The sequence below is a fragment of the Chenopodium album genome, chromosome 27, assembly GCF_948465745.1.
Source record: "Chenopodium album chromosome 27, dcCheAlbu1.1, whole genome shotgun sequence".
NCBI classification, from domain to species: Eukaryota; Viridiplantae; Streptophyta; class Magnoliopsida; order Caryophyllales; family Amaranthaceae; genus Chenopodium; species Chenopodium album.
The window spans coordinates 34,748,862-34,767,222 of NC_137860.1; the positions used below are offsets into that span (position 1 = coordinate 34,748,862).

The 18,361-nt window shown below is 35.3% G+C and overlaps 3 protein-coding genes and 7 non-coding genes across 10 annotated transcripts; 2 read left to right on the top strand and 8 right to left on the bottom strand.

The window, feature by feature from the left end:
• Positions 1–492: 492 nt before the first annotated feature.
• On the bottom strand, positions 493–2,505 carry LOC145619396 (alpha-amylase-like). Its single transcript, XM_081674079.1, has 4 exons — positions 2,416–2,505; positions 2,044–2,173; positions 989–1,794; positions 493–894 (listed from the first exon to the last, which is right to left on the bottom strand). The coding sequence occupies exons 1-4, from the start codon at positions 2,503–2,505 to the stop codon at positions 640–642; spliced, it is 1,281 nt and encodes a 426-aa protein (XP_081530205.1). The 3' UTR covers positions 493–639.
• A 1,288-nt stretch (positions 2,506–3,793) lies between these two features.
• Positions 3,794–7,106, bottom strand: LOC145620371 (heterodimeric geranylgeranyl pyrophosphate synthase small subunit, chloroplastic-like). The gene is made up of 2 exons (XM_081675041.1): positions 6,633–7,106; positions 3,794–4,808 (listed from the first exon to the last, which is right to left on the bottom strand). Exons 1-2 carry the CDS (start codon positions 7,005–7,007, stop codon positions 4,149–4,151), a joined length of 1,035 nt encoding a protein of 344 aa, XP_081531167.1. The 5' UTR covers positions 7,008–7,106; the 3' UTR covers positions 3,794–4,148.
• Positions 7,107–7,912: 806 nt separating this feature from the next.
• LOC145621713 (U1 spliceosomal RNA) lies at positions 7,913–8,073 on the top strand. The gene has a single exon (XR_014108522.1). It is a non-coding gene; the product is annotated as a U1 spliceosomal RNA (small nuclear RNA).
• An 847-nt stretch (positions 8,074–8,920) lies between these two features.
• On the top strand, positions 8,921–9,023 carry LOC145621804 (U6 spliceosomal RNA). Its single transcript, XR_014108601.1, has one exon. It is a non-coding gene; the product is annotated as a U6 spliceosomal RNA (small nuclear RNA).
• A 379-nt stretch (positions 9,024–9,402) lies between these two features.
• LOC145621791 (U5 spliceosomal RNA) lies at positions 9,403–9,518 on the bottom strand. The gene has a single exon (XR_014108588.1). It is a non-coding gene; the product is annotated as a U5 spliceosomal RNA (small nuclear RNA).
• A 729-nt stretch (positions 9,519–10,247) lies between these two features.
• LOC145621735 (U4 spliceosomal RNA) lies at positions 10,248–10,402 on the bottom strand. Its single transcript, XR_014108537.1, has one exon. It is a non-coding gene; the product is annotated as a U4 spliceosomal RNA (small nuclear RNA).
• Positions 10,403–11,930: 1,528 nt separating this feature from the next.
• Positions 11,931–12,012, bottom strand: TRNAS-AGA (transfer RNA serine (anticodon AGA)). The gene has a single exon. It is a non-coding gene; the product is annotated as a tRNA-Ser (tRNA).
• A 968-nt stretch (positions 12,013–12,980) lies between these two features.
• On the bottom strand, positions 12,981–13,095 carry LOC145621802 (U5 spliceosomal RNA). The gene has a single exon (XR_014108599.1). It is a non-coding gene; the product is annotated as a U5 spliceosomal RNA (small nuclear RNA).
• A 1,674-nt stretch (positions 13,096–14,769) lies between these two features.
• Positions 14,770–14,924, bottom strand: LOC145621724 (U4 spliceosomal RNA). Its single transcript, XR_014108528.1, has one exon. It is a non-coding gene; the product is annotated as a U4 spliceosomal RNA (small nuclear RNA).
• A 488-nt stretch (positions 14,925–15,412) lies between these two features.
• LOC145620739 (acetylserotonin O-methyltransferase-like) lies at positions 15,413–16,870 on the bottom strand. The gene is made up of 2 exons (XM_081675449.1): positions 16,079–16,870; positions 15,413–15,734 (listed from the first exon to the last, which is right to left on the bottom strand). Exons 1-2 carry the CDS (start codon positions 16,868–16,870, stop codon positions 15,438–15,440), a joined length of 1,089 nt encoding a protein of 362 aa, XP_081531575.1. The 3' UTR covers positions 15,413–15,437.
• Positions 16,871–18,361: the final 1,491 nt, after the last annotated feature.

The window sequence follows — 18,361 nt, forward strand, 5'->3', positions numbered from 1 at the left end:
ATTACTTACTTGAAGTGATATGATCACATAAGCAGTTACGGTTGAAAAGTGGAAATGTGAGTAGCTTGCAATATGCTCTCTTTTGTTTCTAAAGATACGATCACATTGTATTTGTGCAGATTTAATGTGCATAAATTTGACTGTTAATATCTTCAACTATGTATAAGTCAATAAGTGAAAATTATACAAAGTTGATATTCTAAAAATTTATGCTAAGGTAAATTTGATAAGATCTCAATATTGATATATTTCTTTTGTACGTATAAATCATAAAATGTGGTTAAAGTTACTTCATTTTGACCGTATAAATAATAAATAATTGAATCGAACTTTAAAACACGAAGGTAATATGATTATTTAAACTTATTTTTTCCGTAAATGCTTCAATAGGTGAACATCATCACACTATTGTTATTATTAATCTCAAAATGATACTGCTAAAAAAAACATGATGAGCTTTCTAAATTGTAAAAGCAATACTCCCGTATGTCATACAATGACAAAGAAGAAGTTTTAGTGTATAAAAATAATCGATAAGCTTGAATAACGGTAATGGTATAGATATCTTGAATTCATTTGGCCTTCATTGCATGTATATATGCATAGTGCACATGAATTGGATGAACATCTGTTGCTAGCTTAGCCTTGCTTCTCCCAAACACAATAGTCTTTACCAATAGCAACAACCTTGAAGTTCGAGGGAATAAATTTGCCTACATCAAACCTTGGTCCGACCTTAACAATAACCTTTCCATCGATCATTGCAACATATGCATCTGCATCCGCGTCCAATATATTCACGCTACTTGATTCAGTTAGACCATTCCTTTGCCTGATTGAGGTTAATTTAAGGATTTCTTCCTTCAGTCCCCATTCAAAATAGTGATCATAAAACTACAAAACAAAATGTTAGAAAAACACATTAGCTAAGGTACAAATTAGATGACTAAACAGTGTATATCGAGTATTTTTAAGTTCGAGTGCTTACTATTGATGGAGTTCCTGGATGAGTTAATATGTAAGCATATCCTAGCATGACCTTGTCCGAAGGGAAGGGCCATAACTCCTGCGTGGATCCGGTGTCATGATTATCAATGAAAGTAATAGCATTTTTCGGCATAATTCCTATCATACCACTAGGCCTACCCTCAGAGTCTTTCATTCTCCACCATTCTCCTTCAGCAGCAGCTTGGAGAACACCTTTGGTAGTAAAATCAAACACATTAACAACACCACCTCCTGTATTAACCCACCCTACAAGTTCATTTCTCGGTCCGTCTTGGTTGAAGTCTGGCTTACCATCTGGATCATAAGTGATTGAATCCCAAAGTTCTCCTACAGCAAAATCTGGCTTAGTCTTGTCCATGTAAATTTTGGTTATGCTAGGAGAATATCCCTTGACAAAATCAAACCTCCAACCATCAAATCCGACCTCGGACTTAAGCCAATTCATCCATTCCACCAACTCCTTTTGCACTCTTGGATTAAGATGGTCAATATCAGGGGCAGCATCATAACCAGCTCCAGTGTCTAAATTCCCGCTACCATCGGAATATTTGGTGTCATCCCTGCAGATAGCCCAAGGTCCCCAATCGAGGCGATCATCAGGCGTTCCACCTTCGAAAATGCAGTATATTCCTCTGCCATCTTTCTTATCAGCACATCTATGATTTATCACTATATCAGCTAGACACTTGATTCCTTTTTGGTGGAAGGCACTGACCAAGTTCTGCAATTCGGCTTTTGTTCCGTACTTAGATGCGTCAAGATCATATAATCTTCCAGGCAAATATCCTAGAAGTCAACAAGAAAATTACATTCAAAACACTAACACCCAACAGCTTCAAAAGTATTATATGTTCAACTTGTCTAGTACTCTAGTACTTCGTACATAAGTGTCATACTTCATATAATTTATGTACTCCCTCCGCCCACAATTATGTGCAACAAAGGAATATTTTATATCTCACAAATACGAGTAATACCCTTTGTTGCACATAATTGTGGGCGGAAGGAAGTATAAACAAAACAATGATTATATACCTTGAGGCGAAACGGAATGAGTTGGGGGTGGAAGCCAGACATGGGTAACCCCTGCTTTAGCTATATCATCAATAGAGTTTTGGAGGAAGTTATAAAATCCTCCTTTCTTATTGGATTCCCAATTAAACCCCTAATTGCATCAATCAATAACAAAAGTTAGCCAATGAAACCACAAAGAGAAATGATCATACCACTAAATCCATGCCTTTTCTACTAATGTGTTACTATGCCACCCCTAAATGCATTCCTATTTAAGAAAATGTGTGACAATTGTATGTGTATTGAGTGAAATACTTGAAAATTTTCAATAAACTAGAGATAATCGAGTAATTGTGCATCATGTAACAAAAACATATTGCAAGACGAATGTACCTGAAACAACAAGGCAGGAGCTGCAAGATTAAAGAGAAGAGAAAGGGAAAGACAAAGGCAGCAAAGAGAGACAAGATTAAAGCTCTTCATATTTCACTTAAATTTTGAAAGAGTCACAATTAATTTGGAAGAAGATATGGTATAATGAACAACAATAAGAGGTATATATAGAAAGAAATGCATGAGAAACAAAGTAGCTAGTTTTACGAGTGAACGTAAAATTGGTTGCAAATGTAACGTTAGCCGCATTTCCTGACGTTTTTGCTTGCAGAATGATGTTATGGATAAAATTTATAATTGGATGGGTCATTTTGTTTTATAGCTACTCTATCCTTTCATATCTGATTAGTTGAAACAGATTATGTATGCATGAACAGATTTAGTGTAAAAAGCTCTTCCTCTTCACATTTCAGTTATAGACTGTATCATGCAACCGATTAGTCTATGTTGTCTAATGATAAATGATGCAACGAGAATTGGTTACGTATGTTCATATCTAGTACTCCATTTGCCGCATAAATAAATTGCACTGTTATTTAATGATAAGATCGAATGCATGGGGGCAACGAGAATTGGTTATGTATGTTCATATCTAGTACTCCCTTAGTCCCTTCGCCGCATAAAAAAATTTCATTTCTTTTCTTTTGGGCACATTTGCCGACACATGGTATCGATATGATCTCTAATCATCTGTTTGCAAAATTTATATACTCCATGTAAAGTATATAGTGAAATTATACATGAATACTAGTCCAATTATGTTTTCACAATAATATGTTATTTCTATTTTTTTAAGAAACTAAACAAGTTAAGCACATAAACAGTGCAAAAAATCAAACAAATTGATGTTCCTTAAATAAAAGACACAGTTGTTTTTGACAATCCGAATCATATGACACAACTGCAACCATTGACACGTCCTTGTGCTCCTGCAAGTAGCACACACTTTCGGTTTAAAACAGTACACCATGTGACCATGGTATGATCACATATGTGAGTAATGATAAGTTTGATCTAAGAAGATAATTTGAGACCCACTTACCGCTCAAAGCCACCTTTCGTTGTAAGTATTATCACTTTCACTTTCACTTTCACTTTCACTTTCATTCTTCCACAATCTACTTTCATACTCCTTTCTAAAATAGCTACAAGAAATGTAATACAAACACCATCAAACATCCTTGTAAAGTTGTAATTTTACTAAGTGATATTCTTTACATAGTGGTGTTTTGAGGTTTTCTTGATTCAACAAGTGCAAATTTTTAGAGGGTGAGGGGAACCCTTGGCCTTCAGATTCGACCATATTGTACCATATCTGAGATAGGGCATCATTCTTAATTTCAGAACCGCCCTATCTTAAGGTTATCATTAAAACAAATTTATCAAAAGAACAATATGGTCTTCAAAACAGCCCAAATATGATATCCGCAGACAATTCCTGCGGGGTCAAGTTCTTTAACATAGCAAAAAGTACAAAATCCTCAGCTTGAGAAGGGGCTATATAAATACTCCACATCCAATTACACATCCCCATTTACTTGCTAGAGGTGTCATCTAGCAACACTACAAACATTCACTCGTGTAGTAAAATTTCTCCATTTGCGACCTCTACTTACATATTATACAATTGCATACCTCCTAATTTACAAAATAGATGGAAAAGTAAAGCCATTTTCGGAATTAATAGGCCTACTTAAGGTTGAGCAGAAGCAAAACATACCTAATCTTACATCTCACCCACCGACACTAAACCCTCTGTCTGCAGCATAGTCCACAAAGCTGTAAAGTGGAATGACCTTGTCTCCATAATTTTCAAAACCATCCAACTCTTTCTTTGCTTGAGATCGCAAATCCTCAGCTACTTCTTTAGCCTTGTCCAACCCATAAACACTCACATAGCTATTCCCTCTACGCTTCGTCCCCCCTTCACTCTTTTCAGTCTTTGCTCTCTCTTTTAAAATATCATCCACCACTTGATACAGAACGCCGACAGCTTTACCATATCTTCTGAGCCATTGGATCTCATCATCATTGGCACCAGCCAAGATGCCTCCACACACAGCTGAACACTCAGCAAGCTCCCCAAACTTTTTTGCTTGGATGAAGTCCACACCATTTGGCCCACCTTCAAGATCCAAAAATTGGCCTGCAACCATACCAGTGGATCCCACAGTTCGGGCTATCTCCGCAATGACCTGCAGAACTCGTGTCTCGGGGACTAGTTCACGCGGGGTATGTGAGACAATGTGACTGAAGCCAAGAGGGAAAAGTGCATCTCCTGCAAGAATTGCCATGTCTTCCCCATAGACAACGTGGTTAGCTGCATGACCTCGTCTTACTTGGTCATTGTCCATGCATGGTAGGTCATCATGGATTAGTGAAGCAGCATGAACCTGTTTGCACATAAATACTGCTTAGCAAAACAGAGTACAAAAAAAGACCTAACAAAATCTGAAGGATAGATTAAGAAAATGCAGATTCCAAGTAGAATGTTAATAATTTTGGTGGTATACTTGTAGTATTTGGTTAGTTTCAAAGGCATTCTACTTAATAACTTTACTAAGCAAAATCAGATTGAATATATAAGATCAATCTTTAAGAGAGAATGGGAATCAATAGAGCCACATTAGAGGACTGACTACACTAATCCTCCTCATATTAACTTCCGCTTTATAGAGGTATTTTTGTTTTCTGTTGCACAAAATTCAGCAGTTGCTTCAGAATACAGAGATTCAGAGAATACTATAAAGATGCCTGAGTCAGTCAAGATCATGTGGGAAAGTTTGATATAGAATTTCTAACCCAAACTTCAAATGGAGATTTAAATAAAAGTCAACCATCTGGCGTGTTTGCTTGATGGTTATTATCTACCTTTGTCTGATGCCTAATCTAGTAATTTGGATTGGGTGCAACCCCTTGGCCCCTTCATTTCCCTCCTAAGCTTCACAAGGTATAACTATGACACTAGGTGGTATAACTATGACACTAGGTTACCAAAATGAAGGTTAAGTGCCAAAATCATTCAACCACAAAATAGAACAAGAATAACATCAAAGAAAGAAATTGCAATCCTCTGCATATGTAGTTATGTACATTCTTCCATGAGCATGAATGTCCAATGGTTTCTGCTTCTCATTTATCACTCACAAACCAACCTCAGAGGGCCCAAAATAATTTCAATTCAGAAGTCCAAACCCTAAGTTAACAGTTCTTGACTTGACATATTCTCAACTCTGACTACATTGAGTCCATAGTGTTTAGCCATTTCTACTGATCCTACTTCATAGAAGTAGACAACACATCTTATCAACAAGGTTACAAAATAAACTGACATTAAGAATCCATTACGTTTGACAGAAAACACAACTACAGATAAGATTTTCAATGTTTGGTTCATTACAAGAAAAGTTATAGAGTAACTTGTCAGGGACTTAGAGCTCCTACATCCTCAGTACTTGCAAATTCCTACTAAATAAACAGTCTATTCAGCCCAAACCAAACTGAGCCCCTATCTTCATACGCTTCGAAAGTGTTCAGTTAGGTGGAAAATGCAAAATGTTTTCAAGGAAAGTAATATTCTCTTTGTCCTTTGTTTGGTTGCTAAAGAATAGAAAAAACAACTTTCCCAAAGTTCCTCAACTATATCACCACCTCTTGCAACAAATCAACTATGCTCCTCAGCCATTCCCGGAAAGGCTGCAGTTAGAGCAGTGTTACGGCTGTTACCCAACGTTCCAAACCCTCACCCACACAGCCACACCTATAACAAAACCCTCGTTTCTAATGGATTTCAACTAGTTCTACTCAATTCTACTCCAAACCCAAAACCTCGAACCAATTCTACTCCCTCCATCCACAAAATCACACATATACAGTTTTAGGATACAACAAAAATTTAGCAAAAATAAAAGAAAGAGCAATCCTTTATAATGTATTTGATCATTCTCATACTCTTCCAAAACCACATTCCAAATATAAGGTCACTACTAAAAAAACATGACAACTTTTCGAACGTAGTATACGTGACATAATTCATCCCCAAACAGTAAATCCGGCAATTTAAAGACACTCCAGCAAAGCAACCATACATTAAAAAATTTAAACTACCATCCAAAAAATTTTCCAATTGGGCAATTTGGGCATATAATTATCCAAACATTAATCCAAAATTTCCCAAAACATGGATAAAATCCGAATTAAATAAAAATGAGGGTTACCATTTCAAGGGCACAAGCAGTAGGGAAGGCAGCAGAGCGGTGACCGCCGAAAAGCTCACAGGCGGTGATACACATAACAGGTGGGGCCCTCTTGGCGACTTTATCGAGGGCGGTGTATCGCATAGCTTCATATATTCTTTCAGGGTAAGATACTGGGATTGATTCATCAAGCTTTTGATTGATCTCTTCAATCAGAGCCGTCCAATATGTGCGAAGATCGAATTGAACGGTGGATGATGCGGTGGTTGGCATGGCGGGCGATGTGGGAGTGGAGCACCTGGTTTGTACCCTGATAAGGCGGTTAGGTGGAGGTGAGTGGCGGAGTTTGGGGAGGTTAGGGGTGTGAAACGACGACGTTAAAGAGAATAAAGCCATTTTGTGAGGAGGATAAAATGGGGATTTAATTTTTTATCCGGAATTGTTGCTACTCTTGCAAGTGTTGAGAGGAAAAATAAAAGTTGTGAACTTTGGACTTTTGGAGTAAGTATGGAGGAATTCATGTGATAAGAGGGTCCCCTAATACCACATTAAAGAAACTTATGAACAACCTAAATTGAGAGTGAGGGATAGCTCAAGTGGTTAGAGCTTTCCTCTCGGTTTCAAGATCTTGGGATCGATTATCGTCACTCGTCCTTGTGGGTCTCTAAACACCAAAAAAAAAAAAAAAAAAATGAACAACTGGGTTGTGTTATCTAGTTTGGAATGTGGTTTAACATCTTTACCTTACATGTGTTACTATATATTATTGTATGAATGTTAAATGGTACGGAGTAGATGATTAGCCATAAAATTGTTGCTTGATTTGGTTCTTGATAGTTCGATGGTAAAAAAAAGAGATGTGAAATTGGTGTATACTGACTTTAATGGTTAGTGTCATATGTTATGATAACATGCCAGTCAAACAAAGTTCGATCGTTAATCCAAATGAATCAAGTAAAGTAATAGAGGCATATGAATGTTCATCTTTTTGACCTAGTGCATTGTTTACATGGCTCAATTACGTATGTACACCAAAGTAGACGAGTAATATTAATGTGATGAAGGAGTTGCACAATTAGAAAGAAAATCAACAAACAAGTAACATTCCAGAAGCTGATTCAGTAGGAGTGGCTTTAATTTCATTGAGTATTCAGAAAAGGAAAAGGCTAGTCTGAAATTCCAAGTTGAAGAAAGAAATTCTATAAACAAGATTGTAGTCCAGCATATATCCCACATCGGAAAAGTATAGAGAATAAGAGAGAGAAAGTAGTATAAGAAGTGTTTGGGTGGCACTGGATTACATACTTACCTGGACGGGGTCAATGGGCGAACAAGAAGGCCCATGGCCTAGGGTGATGGCTTCCATTGCACTTAGGAAGAGCATAAGCCTAAGATCTCCCCAAGTGGGAGAGTCTACGTCATAATTTGTGGTAGTGGGGGCCTGCGTTCGCGCGGCCCCTGTCTAATGTTATCTTAAGATTTCTATTGCACTAAATAAATTGTACATTGTCAACCTAGGTTATACTGAAATCGTAGATCTTTTCCTTACAATTTTTGTTACCTTGTCCTTAGGATGAACCAATGCAGTGAGTTAGCAGCTATTTTCAACCAGAAGGCTGCTTGCAGTTGAGTGATTTGGGAGTGGCAGCAGTAGCGGAAGCAAAGGCGGCTTTGGTATCCCCAAAGTATCTGTAGTGTAGTGTAGTGGCAGCAGTAGTATGTATGATTTCCTTGTCACTGCGTTGTTACATCTCATGTCATACCCCCAACTATAAGTTTGAAGTTTATATAGTTTGATACGATCATTAGCTTTTAGGATGTATCAAACTACAGTAACCAATGTACCATATATGAAGGATATGAAAAGAGTACGATATATTTAAAGGTTTTCGGTGGCCAACAAGGGACCTGAGGGGAATTCTGACAAAGCACTCACGGTGCGAGGATTAGATTAGTGGCCTTGGAATCTTTGTTGTGACTTGTGAGTTAACCAATGTATTTGTGAGGAAGTTGGGATAGTAATAAAAAGCTACCGGAAATTGATATTTTCCCAGTTTTAATCTTCATCCTATAATTTTTATTTCCCTCTGGTGCTTTTCACTTTTACACTGCATGCCTTAGACTTTTCTGAGTTTCCTCTGCCCCTTAGAGGATTAGAATGGTGAAACAATTCTCATTTTGAAGTAGTATGTTTGGTTGATTTTTCCTCAGTAATAGAGAATAGGGAGCAACTTTATTTGTTTTTGTCCCACATCAGCTTATATGAAGCAGAGTACAGTTTTATATATCAAGAAGGAACAGCACTTATTGTCTCTTCGGAGACATCTGATAAAATTGGAACGATACAGAGAAGATTAGCATGGCCCCTGCGCAAGGATGACACGCACAAATCGAGAAGTGGTCCAAATTTTTTTTCTCCTATACAAATGGGATAGAAAGAGTTATACAAATGGGATAGAAAGTTATAGTAAGATTGCTCGTGCAAACACATTCACATAATATGCGAATCCTTAGATTGCTACCAACTAGACTAAAAGATAGAATGAAGATAGTGCTTGACTTACATACGTTATTTCCTACAAGACGGACTAGAGGCCATAAGCGATAGGGCCGTAGTTCGGTTTATATTTGTAATTTCAAACCCAGAGTGTACAGTGACAGTAAAATTCGTTTTCAGAACAGCCAAGGCCTAATTACTTTCTATACAGTCCTTGGTCTATCTATAAAAATTATTTTGATTATCAATTAAAATACAGTAACCAGATAACAATTTGTACACTATTAATTATTGGGAGATCCTATTGGAACTCCCTCCAAAAATAAACGTATGCCACTGAATGCAGCGAGCACACGGTATTCTTTAGTAAAAGGCGAAAGAATAGTTCGCTCTGTGCTCACTGCGTGGCTGCGTGAGTTCTACAATGCTGTAGGGCATCATTTTATATAAATATTGAAGCTGGACCTTTCTTTTTCTTTCAGTGTGGTAATCATTGTTATTTCGCAAAAGCATAGCAGGGCTAGCACCCAAGCAGTTTAACTTTCAGCTCTGATTCAACATAAGATGAGCATTTGAGAGCTTGAATAACCAAAATGTAAAGATCTTGATTGCTTTCTTACTAAGATCAATATTGCTATGTCTGATCTTACATCAATAAATATAAACATATCCTCTACATTGCTATTTTTTTATTTTATTTACTTATTTATTTTTTTATGGGTACAGCGCTAATATAAAAATCAGAAGTGTGAAGTATGTATTTACAGATGCTGAAATGGACCGAAAACAAAATGTTATATTTGCCTTTTTTTCTCGGTATTTGAGAAAATTTCAAAGCTCATTGATGGATTCAATAGAACTATTTTCGTGAATGGCAGGATTCAAATAGGCCTGCACGAGCAAAGCCCACATGATTTATCCACAGTACGGTATTGTAAGAGGTCTGATGACAGCAGCTCTGTTAAGCATGGATGCATCAATATTCACTACATGAATAAGATCAGTATATTCTTAATTTATAGCAATTACATGATACAAAGTACAAACTGCAAGTCTCACAACATTATACCTTAAATATCAATATTCATGTACGACTGATGTGAACAAATTTTATCAACATTTTTATACTTGAACTGCAGGGCTTTACCCTCGTAAGAGGGAGCCCTTCCAGAAATTCTCGACGGCCAAGGTCAAGCCTAGTCCGAAGAGGGGGTTTGGAAATAGTTTTCAACCAGCAATTGACGCGCCTCGGTTATTACCTCACTAGCTGCGTCATTGCCCCAAGCGCAAAGATAATCTTAATTGAAAGAACGTTTCTGATTATATGTAAGGGTCATGGGATGTATAATCTTACATAGTGTAATGTGGGACAAAAACTATATACTTGTACAATAAAATCCACCAAATCCACAACATGGTTGATATTGTCCGCATAGGTTAAGCTTTTTCATCCAAATTTCAAAAGAACTATTTAACCATTGTTTTGCATAAGATAATAGACAACGATCTGCATAAAAAGATGGTTTTTTCTTGTTTTAATATGTTCTCACGACCTAATTTTGATGATCTAATAGGTGGAATCTCTTGCAATAGGGCCAGCAACACGTGTAAAGGGAAGATTATGACATTCATATACTCCCTCCGTCCCCAAATAATAGTCCCTTATGGCATATTTTTAGTCCCAAATTGATAGTCCCATTTGCTTTTTTCAAGTACCATTAATATCAATTTTTTTATCAAAATTCTCTCCAATTGCAACAATATTTGTGCAAATTTAACTTTTCAATGTAAATTTTGTTTTTCAATGTACTTTTATTACTTTCTCTCTCTACTATTTTACATACCCAATGTAAATTTATATTTCCAATGTAATTTACTACTTTTATTTAAGTTTCTTAATTCCCGTGATTTTTGCCCATAAGGGACTATCATTTGGGGACGGAGGGAGTATAACATATCGTCATATTGTTTACAATTTATTCTTCCTACTTATTGATTGTTGCAACAAATGAAGGTTCGCGCATCCTAGAATGATAACTTTAGCCCTTATTATTTTTGCTCATCTTTATATAGAAGGGGAAGAAAAAAAAAACTGATATATTGAAAGCATACAAATGCGAATCTTAAAATAACCCACATGGCTATATGTTCGTTTCATTACGTAAAAATGAAAATTGAAAAAATGGTGTATATATGAATGATGTAAAATTTAAATTGTTGCACTAATAATTTGGCGGATGAAATAGTAGTAACATGACCGTTAAATCTTCGTTTTTTGGCTTAATTATGCATTAAAATAGTTAGCATCACCACATTGCATGTCTATATAGGTTTCCCCCCTCCTCTCCCTTAAAGTCTTTCAGAATTTAGCCAAATTTGTAATGAAAGTAAAAGCTTTTCTATTATATACGAAAGTATTATTACTGTGCCCCCTTTCACAACCAAGTTTGTTGCTTAAGTTGGACTTGATGGATGCCTAAATTTGAAATGATAAAGCCACAAAATTTACTGTGAATTGAAAATGCAAAATGATAAGCCTCAAAGCGAAATTTATCAAGCTATGCTTTTTCCTATATTTTGCTTCTTTGTAAAATATGATTTTGAGTTTCAATTCTCAAATAATGTCAAGTGTTCTAACTATCCTTCTAAACAGCTTATAGAATCAACCCCCCGGAATAGTTTAGTAGTTCATATAAATCAAGGTATAGTATATAGACAAGAGCTAATTAAGGATAGAGCTATAAACTTATAGCTTCAATGATATAAGAGAGAAGTTACAAAAATTAAAGGCTCAAACCTATTCTTTTGGGAAAAAAAAAAAACGTGGACGGCAGGATTCGAACCTGCGCGGGCAAAGCCCACATGATTTCTAGTCATGCCCGATAACCACTCCGGCACGTCCACACTTGTGGAATCTTTATGTGAAATGTTTTGTAAATATTATATACAAGGCATAAAAGTTCCCGAATTACTATTTTATTTTGAAGGGTGAATTATGTTTTGAATCATGATTGTCAATTAAAAAAAGTTTACAAAGTAGAATCATAAGTCAACATTTTTTTGCCTAGTTTTCATCGTTATCAATATTATTAATGTAGTTGCTATTTTGACGAAAAAAAATTAAAAAAAACATCCGCCTATTCTAAGCCAAAAGATTAAATAAGCATATACTCCCTCCGTCCCCTTTTGATAGTCCCTTATGGGCATTTTTCACGGGAATTAATAAACACAAATAAGAATAGTTAAAGTACATTGAAAAAGTAAATTGACATTGGGTATGCAAAAAAGTAGAGGAGAGAAAGTAATAAAAGTACATGGGAAAACAAAATTTACATGGGAAATATAACTTTGCACAAGTATTTGTTGCAAATTAGATGGAATTTTAGTAAATAATTAATATAAATGGTTGTTGGAAAAAGCAAATGGGGTGAACATTTTGGAACTAAAATTTACCCTTAAGGGACTATCAAAAGGGGACGGAGGTATTATAATACGGTAGAAAGTAAAGATGATAAAACCACTTATTAAAATCTAAATAGTTTTAAATTCAAATCTTGTTATAAAGCATTTTTTTCAATTAAATAATTTTCGTTGAATGACATGTGGTAGAACGCTTTACTATTTATCATCAACTAAACATTATAAAATACAGACAATTAAACACAACTACCTCTATTTGGGTAAAATAGGCCATATATTCAAATGCAAATAATACCCCAAATTACAACTAAAAGATAGGCCATATATTCAAATGCAAATAATAAAAAACACCCCCGCAACTAAAAGTTAACAATGTTAACTTAACTCTTATAGTCAAACACCTTGTGGTAGCTAAAATTTCAATCATAATAAATTGAACTTGATTTAGTGGGATGCTCCTAATGGAATACCCTCCAAAAATTAACGTATGCCACTCAGTGCAGCGAGCGCACGGTATTCTTTAGTAAAAGGCGAAAGAATAGTTCGCTCTGTGCTCACTGCGTGGCTGCGTAAGTTTTACTGAGTAGTGGTGCAAATATTTATAATATGTTATATCTTGGTTGTTTATATTTATTCGATGTGGGACTTACTCCTTCACATTAATTGTACTTGTATAATACTGTAACTTTTTAGCAGGATACTTCAGTCAACTACTCAACTAGACCCCAACACCACCACCTTGCATAAATGATGTTATTTAATTTCCTGTATTCATAACCTATAATATTAACATCCTTAGAACATTAATGTAATCAAAGCTTTTTTTTTTTTTTTTTTTCCCTTTTCAAAAGGTAAGTGTCAATTTTTATAATGTTTAAATGATAGTCTGATAAAGAAGAAATCGTTCAAGCTGTGAAATTTGTTTGGACAAAGCCTGGATGATATTTAGCCATGCCTGATGATGACTCCGGCAGATCCAGTGCCCACCATATGGTAATGGAAATTGAAGAACTTGTGATAGCTCTTTAAATCGACTGTAAAGTACTTTGAACCTCGATTAAGAAGGGCCTAAATTAATCTCATCACTTTTGTAGTCTCATACTCCGTATCACAATAATTTCTGTTTTGGACAATTATAGACTAGTTAGTGTTCAGCTCAATGCAAAAATGCAGGTTTTACCAATTTAGTCATTTGTTAGAAGCTTTTGGCGTTAAGCCTACTTCCTAACCAAAAATATCCTCCGCACAAAACTATGAGCTCTAATATTATTACTGCCTAATCAAATGCACTACAAGAGAATGGTTCATCAATACGAGATACAATGATGGGTTATGTGTAATACTCGTAATAAATCCATTTTTCATGTAGCATGTGGCACAAACTTCTACTCCGTAAGCGATTGTCTTTATTAATTCAAAGGGCACTCAATCAATGTAGTTGGGATATGATACCAAAGTTAATTGTCAAGATTTGGTTTGTATAGTTGCCTGAGAAACCAGTGGAAAGACGCGGTGGCTCATCTTGCAACTAGGTGTTAAACTTTTATCCCTGTGGGACTGGCATTCATTTCCTTTGTCTGTGTATCCGACATTAAATCCCCATTAATATCACTGCATATGAAATTATTTCATATTTCCATTGCATTATTTCCACTGCATATGAAAGAGGCCCCCCAGAGGTTTAATTATATGAGCAAGTAAATTGGACAATTATTAAGGCCCTGTTTGGGAGAAAGCTGAAAGCTGAAGCTGATTGAGTTAGCTGATTTTGACTAGCTGATTTTATTAACTGATTTGACTAACTTATTGTATTAACTGATTATATAAAAGTGTTTGGTAAATAGCTGATAGCTTAAAGGTGTTAGAGTATATGAAATGACTAATAAGCTAATTGTAAGGTAGGTAGTTTAGATAGGATTTTAAATTAAATGAGGTTATAAATGTCATTTCACAATAATTAATGAATAAGCTAATTGAAAAAGCTCCTAAAATGAGCTTTTTCAAAAAGAGCTTATTTAGTGGAATAAGCTCTTTCAATAAGCTTACTACCAAACACTTGTATTAGCTTGTTTGACTAGTCAATCAGCTAAAGTTAGTCAAATAAGCTAATATACCCCCAATAAGCTTTCTTCCAAACATGGCCTAAATTTTCAATTTCTCTGTATTTAAACATGAGTTGTTTTTATAATGTTGGAAAAATCCATCAATACAATAGTAAAAAGTTTAACTCAGAACTTGTAGGGCTTTACCCTTGTAAGAGGGAGCCCTTCCAGAAATTCTCGACGGCCAAGGTCAAGCCCAGGCCGAAGAGGGGGTTTGGAAATAGTTTTCAACCAGCAATTGACGCGCCTCGGTTATTACCTCACTAGCTGCGTCATTGCCCCAAGCGCAAAGATGAGTTTAATGTGAGGAAATAGTGTTTATCATATAGTATTTCTAAAACCATTTAATTCGTCAAAGTTCGATGTGGGATGAGTTATTGAGGAGGTGTCCAGAGATAGAACTGTTCCTGTGTTCTCCTTCTCCTGAGTTCTTACATACTTGACGGTCTTTGCCAAAAACAGCCCACCCGCTTGACAGAATTTATGGTTGAAACATTTGGTTTTTTTTGTTTCTTCAGGCCATTATGTCAATAAATAAAAAAAAACTAAAATTACATAAATAGGTCTTAAATCGACAATCTAAAAACTCAAGTAGTAGCTATCTTGAACATAGATGAAATCATGAAAGTAGGAACTTAAGTCACACAACAACGCAGTCTAGTGCATTGTATGAGTTAAGTTTAGTTGCTATACTACATATAAAAATTGAAAACAGACCATAGGAAAAGCACGAGCAAAATATTGAGCAAAGGTATCAACCACACACAATAAATAGCGAAATGAAAGAAGATACGCGCACATTTTAAGTCAAGGATAAGCTACAATGACGGATTGAACGGCTTGAATAGGGTTGACATCGAGACGGCCAAACCCTGCCTTATTAAGCAAGCAGCTCCATTCTTTGAAGGTCCTCTCTTTGCCATTTGTTGTGTGAGCCAACATTACCATATCTAGCATTAATCTTGCATCTTCAAACTTATCTTTTGCATCTTCTTCAATCACAGATTCCACAATGATCACCTTCCCTTTATCCTTTGCTATGGCTTCCTTGCAGTTTTTCAAAATTTGGATGCACTCGTCATCTCCCCAATCATGCAACACCCACTACATTACATAAACAACAAAATCACATCATGATTAATACTTAATTAGTGATTTTTTTTTTTTTTTTTGTTTGAGTGGATTGGTTAGTGAATGCAAAATAAAATATGGTAATCAACCAATAAAGTATTAAAGTTGTAAATGTAAAAGTGTGCCCTTGTGAGCATAAGATTTTTGTCCTTGTTGGTTCATACGAAGTATTAAATAACTTTAACTTATTTTATACAAAATGAGTTTAATACTTTAATTAGATAAGTTCAATTCATAAGACATGTATTTGTACCGTGTAAGTCTTTTTTTCACACAATTCTAGTCAAAATTGAGCATGAGTGTGCAAAAGTATTTACCATGATGAATGCAACATCGGCTTTTGGAACACTCTCAAACATGTTACCACCTACATGTTGCACCCGCTCACAAGGCAGTCCTTCAGATGCAACATGAGGAAGATCAAAGTTAATGCCTTGAATCCAAGGAAACCCCTCAACAAGCATAGATGAGGCGGTTCCATCTCCTCCCCCAACATCAACAACGGTAGAAACGCCGTTGAACAAACTAGGGCACTCCTTGATAATTTGAGGCACTACAACCCTGGCATCACAAGCCATGGCATCATTGATAAGCTTGCTATGAGCAATATTATTGCTTGCATAACTCCACACATCTTCTCCGTTGGCTGCATCAAATGCCGACCCACCTTTCTCTTGAACGCGATTGCTTAGTCCAAGCCAAGGGGCTAGCATGACCGGGCTGCTCTCTAGTTGTATAAAGGCAGCCATGCCATTTTTCCCTTGACTTAACAAACGTCTAGAAAGGGGTGTTTCGGCAAAAACTAATGTGCTTTGGCTTGTTTGGCTTACCTTAAAAATTTTCCGATGAGCTAAGAACCTCATGACGCGGTACAAGGAGGGTGGTGGACATTTAAGGGAAGAGGCTAGCTCGGTGAGTGACATAGATCCACCATTTTTATGTAACACGTCGGCTATGCCGAGATCAATAGCACATTTTACAATTGCCATCTCAGTGAAACCAAACACATATCTCCAAATATCTACACTTGCTTGTGCCTCTTCCTCATCTTCTTTTTCATTATTATGCTCACCATTAGTTATTACTTCTCTCAATATTATTTGTTCCATTTTTTTTTTTTTTAATTTGTATTCTATTTCTATTCAATGTACCTAATAGTAATACCAAGCATACTGGAAGGGTTTATATAATGCCCTTCATCTTTTCCACCTTTTTTTGTCAGTGGTTGATCATCTAACGAGCCAAAAATGTGTAGATATAGATAGATACTTTTTAAATAGTAAATTTCTTACTTCCTCCGTTTTCTTTTAGATGCAACACACATTTTTTTCACGGTGTTTAAGAAATGTGGGGTTCACATGATATAAAAACTTTAATGGGATGAGTACATGGTTGTTAGAAGTGTAATTTAGTGGGTCATGTGCTTTATATAAGGGAAATAGTATAGTTTTTCCCTAAAGTAACTTTCAAAACGGAGGAAATATTTTTTACTCATTGATAGTTTGGGTCACGATGTTGTGAGAAGACGTACCTAATCTCTTTCATGTATCTTATTTTATAAAAAATAAAAATCAAGTCAGAAATTAATTTAATATTGTATTCTTTTGTCATATAATACTATAATTATTATTGAGTATAATATATACCCTTAAAAGGCCCTATTCAGCAATTAAATTCATTTAGTTTCATTAAAAATAATGGAGGATCGAACAAATCATAAGTGGCTTAATATATATGTCTTGTGTTTATATAATATTGTCTCCACTGTAATTATACTAATAGTATGTTTGAAATTTGAACTCATAACCTCACAATCATTCATTAGTATAAAGTTTAAAAATCATTTTAACTCTTTAATAATGTATAAAAGATTGAAGAATAAGTCATTTGGTTAGAGTCCCCCTCTCGGTTTTAGGAGATCTGAAAATCAATTTTCTAATTATTTAATACCCAAATATGTAATTCATATTTGATTAACAATTTCTGATAGCATTTTTTTTTATAAAAATTTATACATTAATTAAACATCTTAATTTTAATAAGAGATATAGTTAATCTACCTAGTAAACACGCTTATTTTAATTCATGTAACTTGACATATATAATATCAAATCAAGAAGTTTTAAATAACTTAACCTTTACTTTCTTTTAAATTAAATGAATTTTTCTATCACACTTTTTTTTTTTTAATGCATGGTAACATATTAATTTTTTTAAAAAAATTTCATCCTTTTCAACCCCTGCATTTTCACGGGTACAAACTAGTGAGCTCTTATTTAATTTCATACCCCATCATATATGGTCAATTAATTAAACATAGACTTCTTCCCTTTCATTATTGCTTCAACCATACGGGGTCCTGACAATAACAACAACTTAAATTACCACTGGAACCACATGCGCTCGTACCGTGCATCGTACAGATATTTCTCGCGAAAAGAACATATTATACAAATGTAAAAAACATACAACCATAGTGAAATGTACATACTATTAAATTGTAATGAACATATACCTAAAGAAAAAAGAACATATTTGCACCAAAAAAGAGTGAAAAGAACATATGTCCATGTTCTTTGATTGTCAGTATAATATACTTT

What these genes read in the sequence shown, in the direction of transcription:
- LOC145619396 (XM_081674079.1), bottom strand. Translation starts at nt 2,505, where the DNA reads ATGAAGAGCTTTAATCTTGTCTCTCTTTGCTGCCTTTGTCTTTCCCTT. An exon ending in CTCCTGCCTTGTTGTTTCAG is followed by an intron (nt 2,174 to 2,415) that starts GTACATTCGTCT and finishes TGATGCAATTAG; the next exon opens with GGGTTTAATTGGGAATCCAA. An exon ending in ATCCAGGAACTCCATCAATA is followed by an intron (nt 895 to 988) that starts GTAAGCACTCGA and finishes TTTGTTTTGTAG; the next exon opens with TTTTATGATCACTATTTTGA.
- LOC145620371 (XM_081675041.1), bottom strand. Translation starts at nt 7,007, where the DNA reads ATGGCTTTATTCTCTTTAACGTCGTCGTTTCACACCCCTAACCTCCCC. An exon ending in CTGCTTGTGCCCTTGAAATG is followed by an intron (nt 4,809 to 6,632) that starts GTAACCCTCATT and finishes ATGTGCAAACAG; the next exon opens with GTTCATGCTGCTTCACTAAT.
- LOC145620739 (XM_081675449.1), bottom strand. Translation starts at nt 16,870, where the DNA reads ATGGAACAAATAATATTGAGAGAAGTAATAACTAATGGTGAGCATAAT. An exon ending in CCGATGTTGCATTCATCATG is followed by an intron (nt 15,735 to 16,078) that starts GTAAATACTTTT and finishes TATGTAATGTAG; the next exon opens with TGGGTGTTGCATGATTGGGG.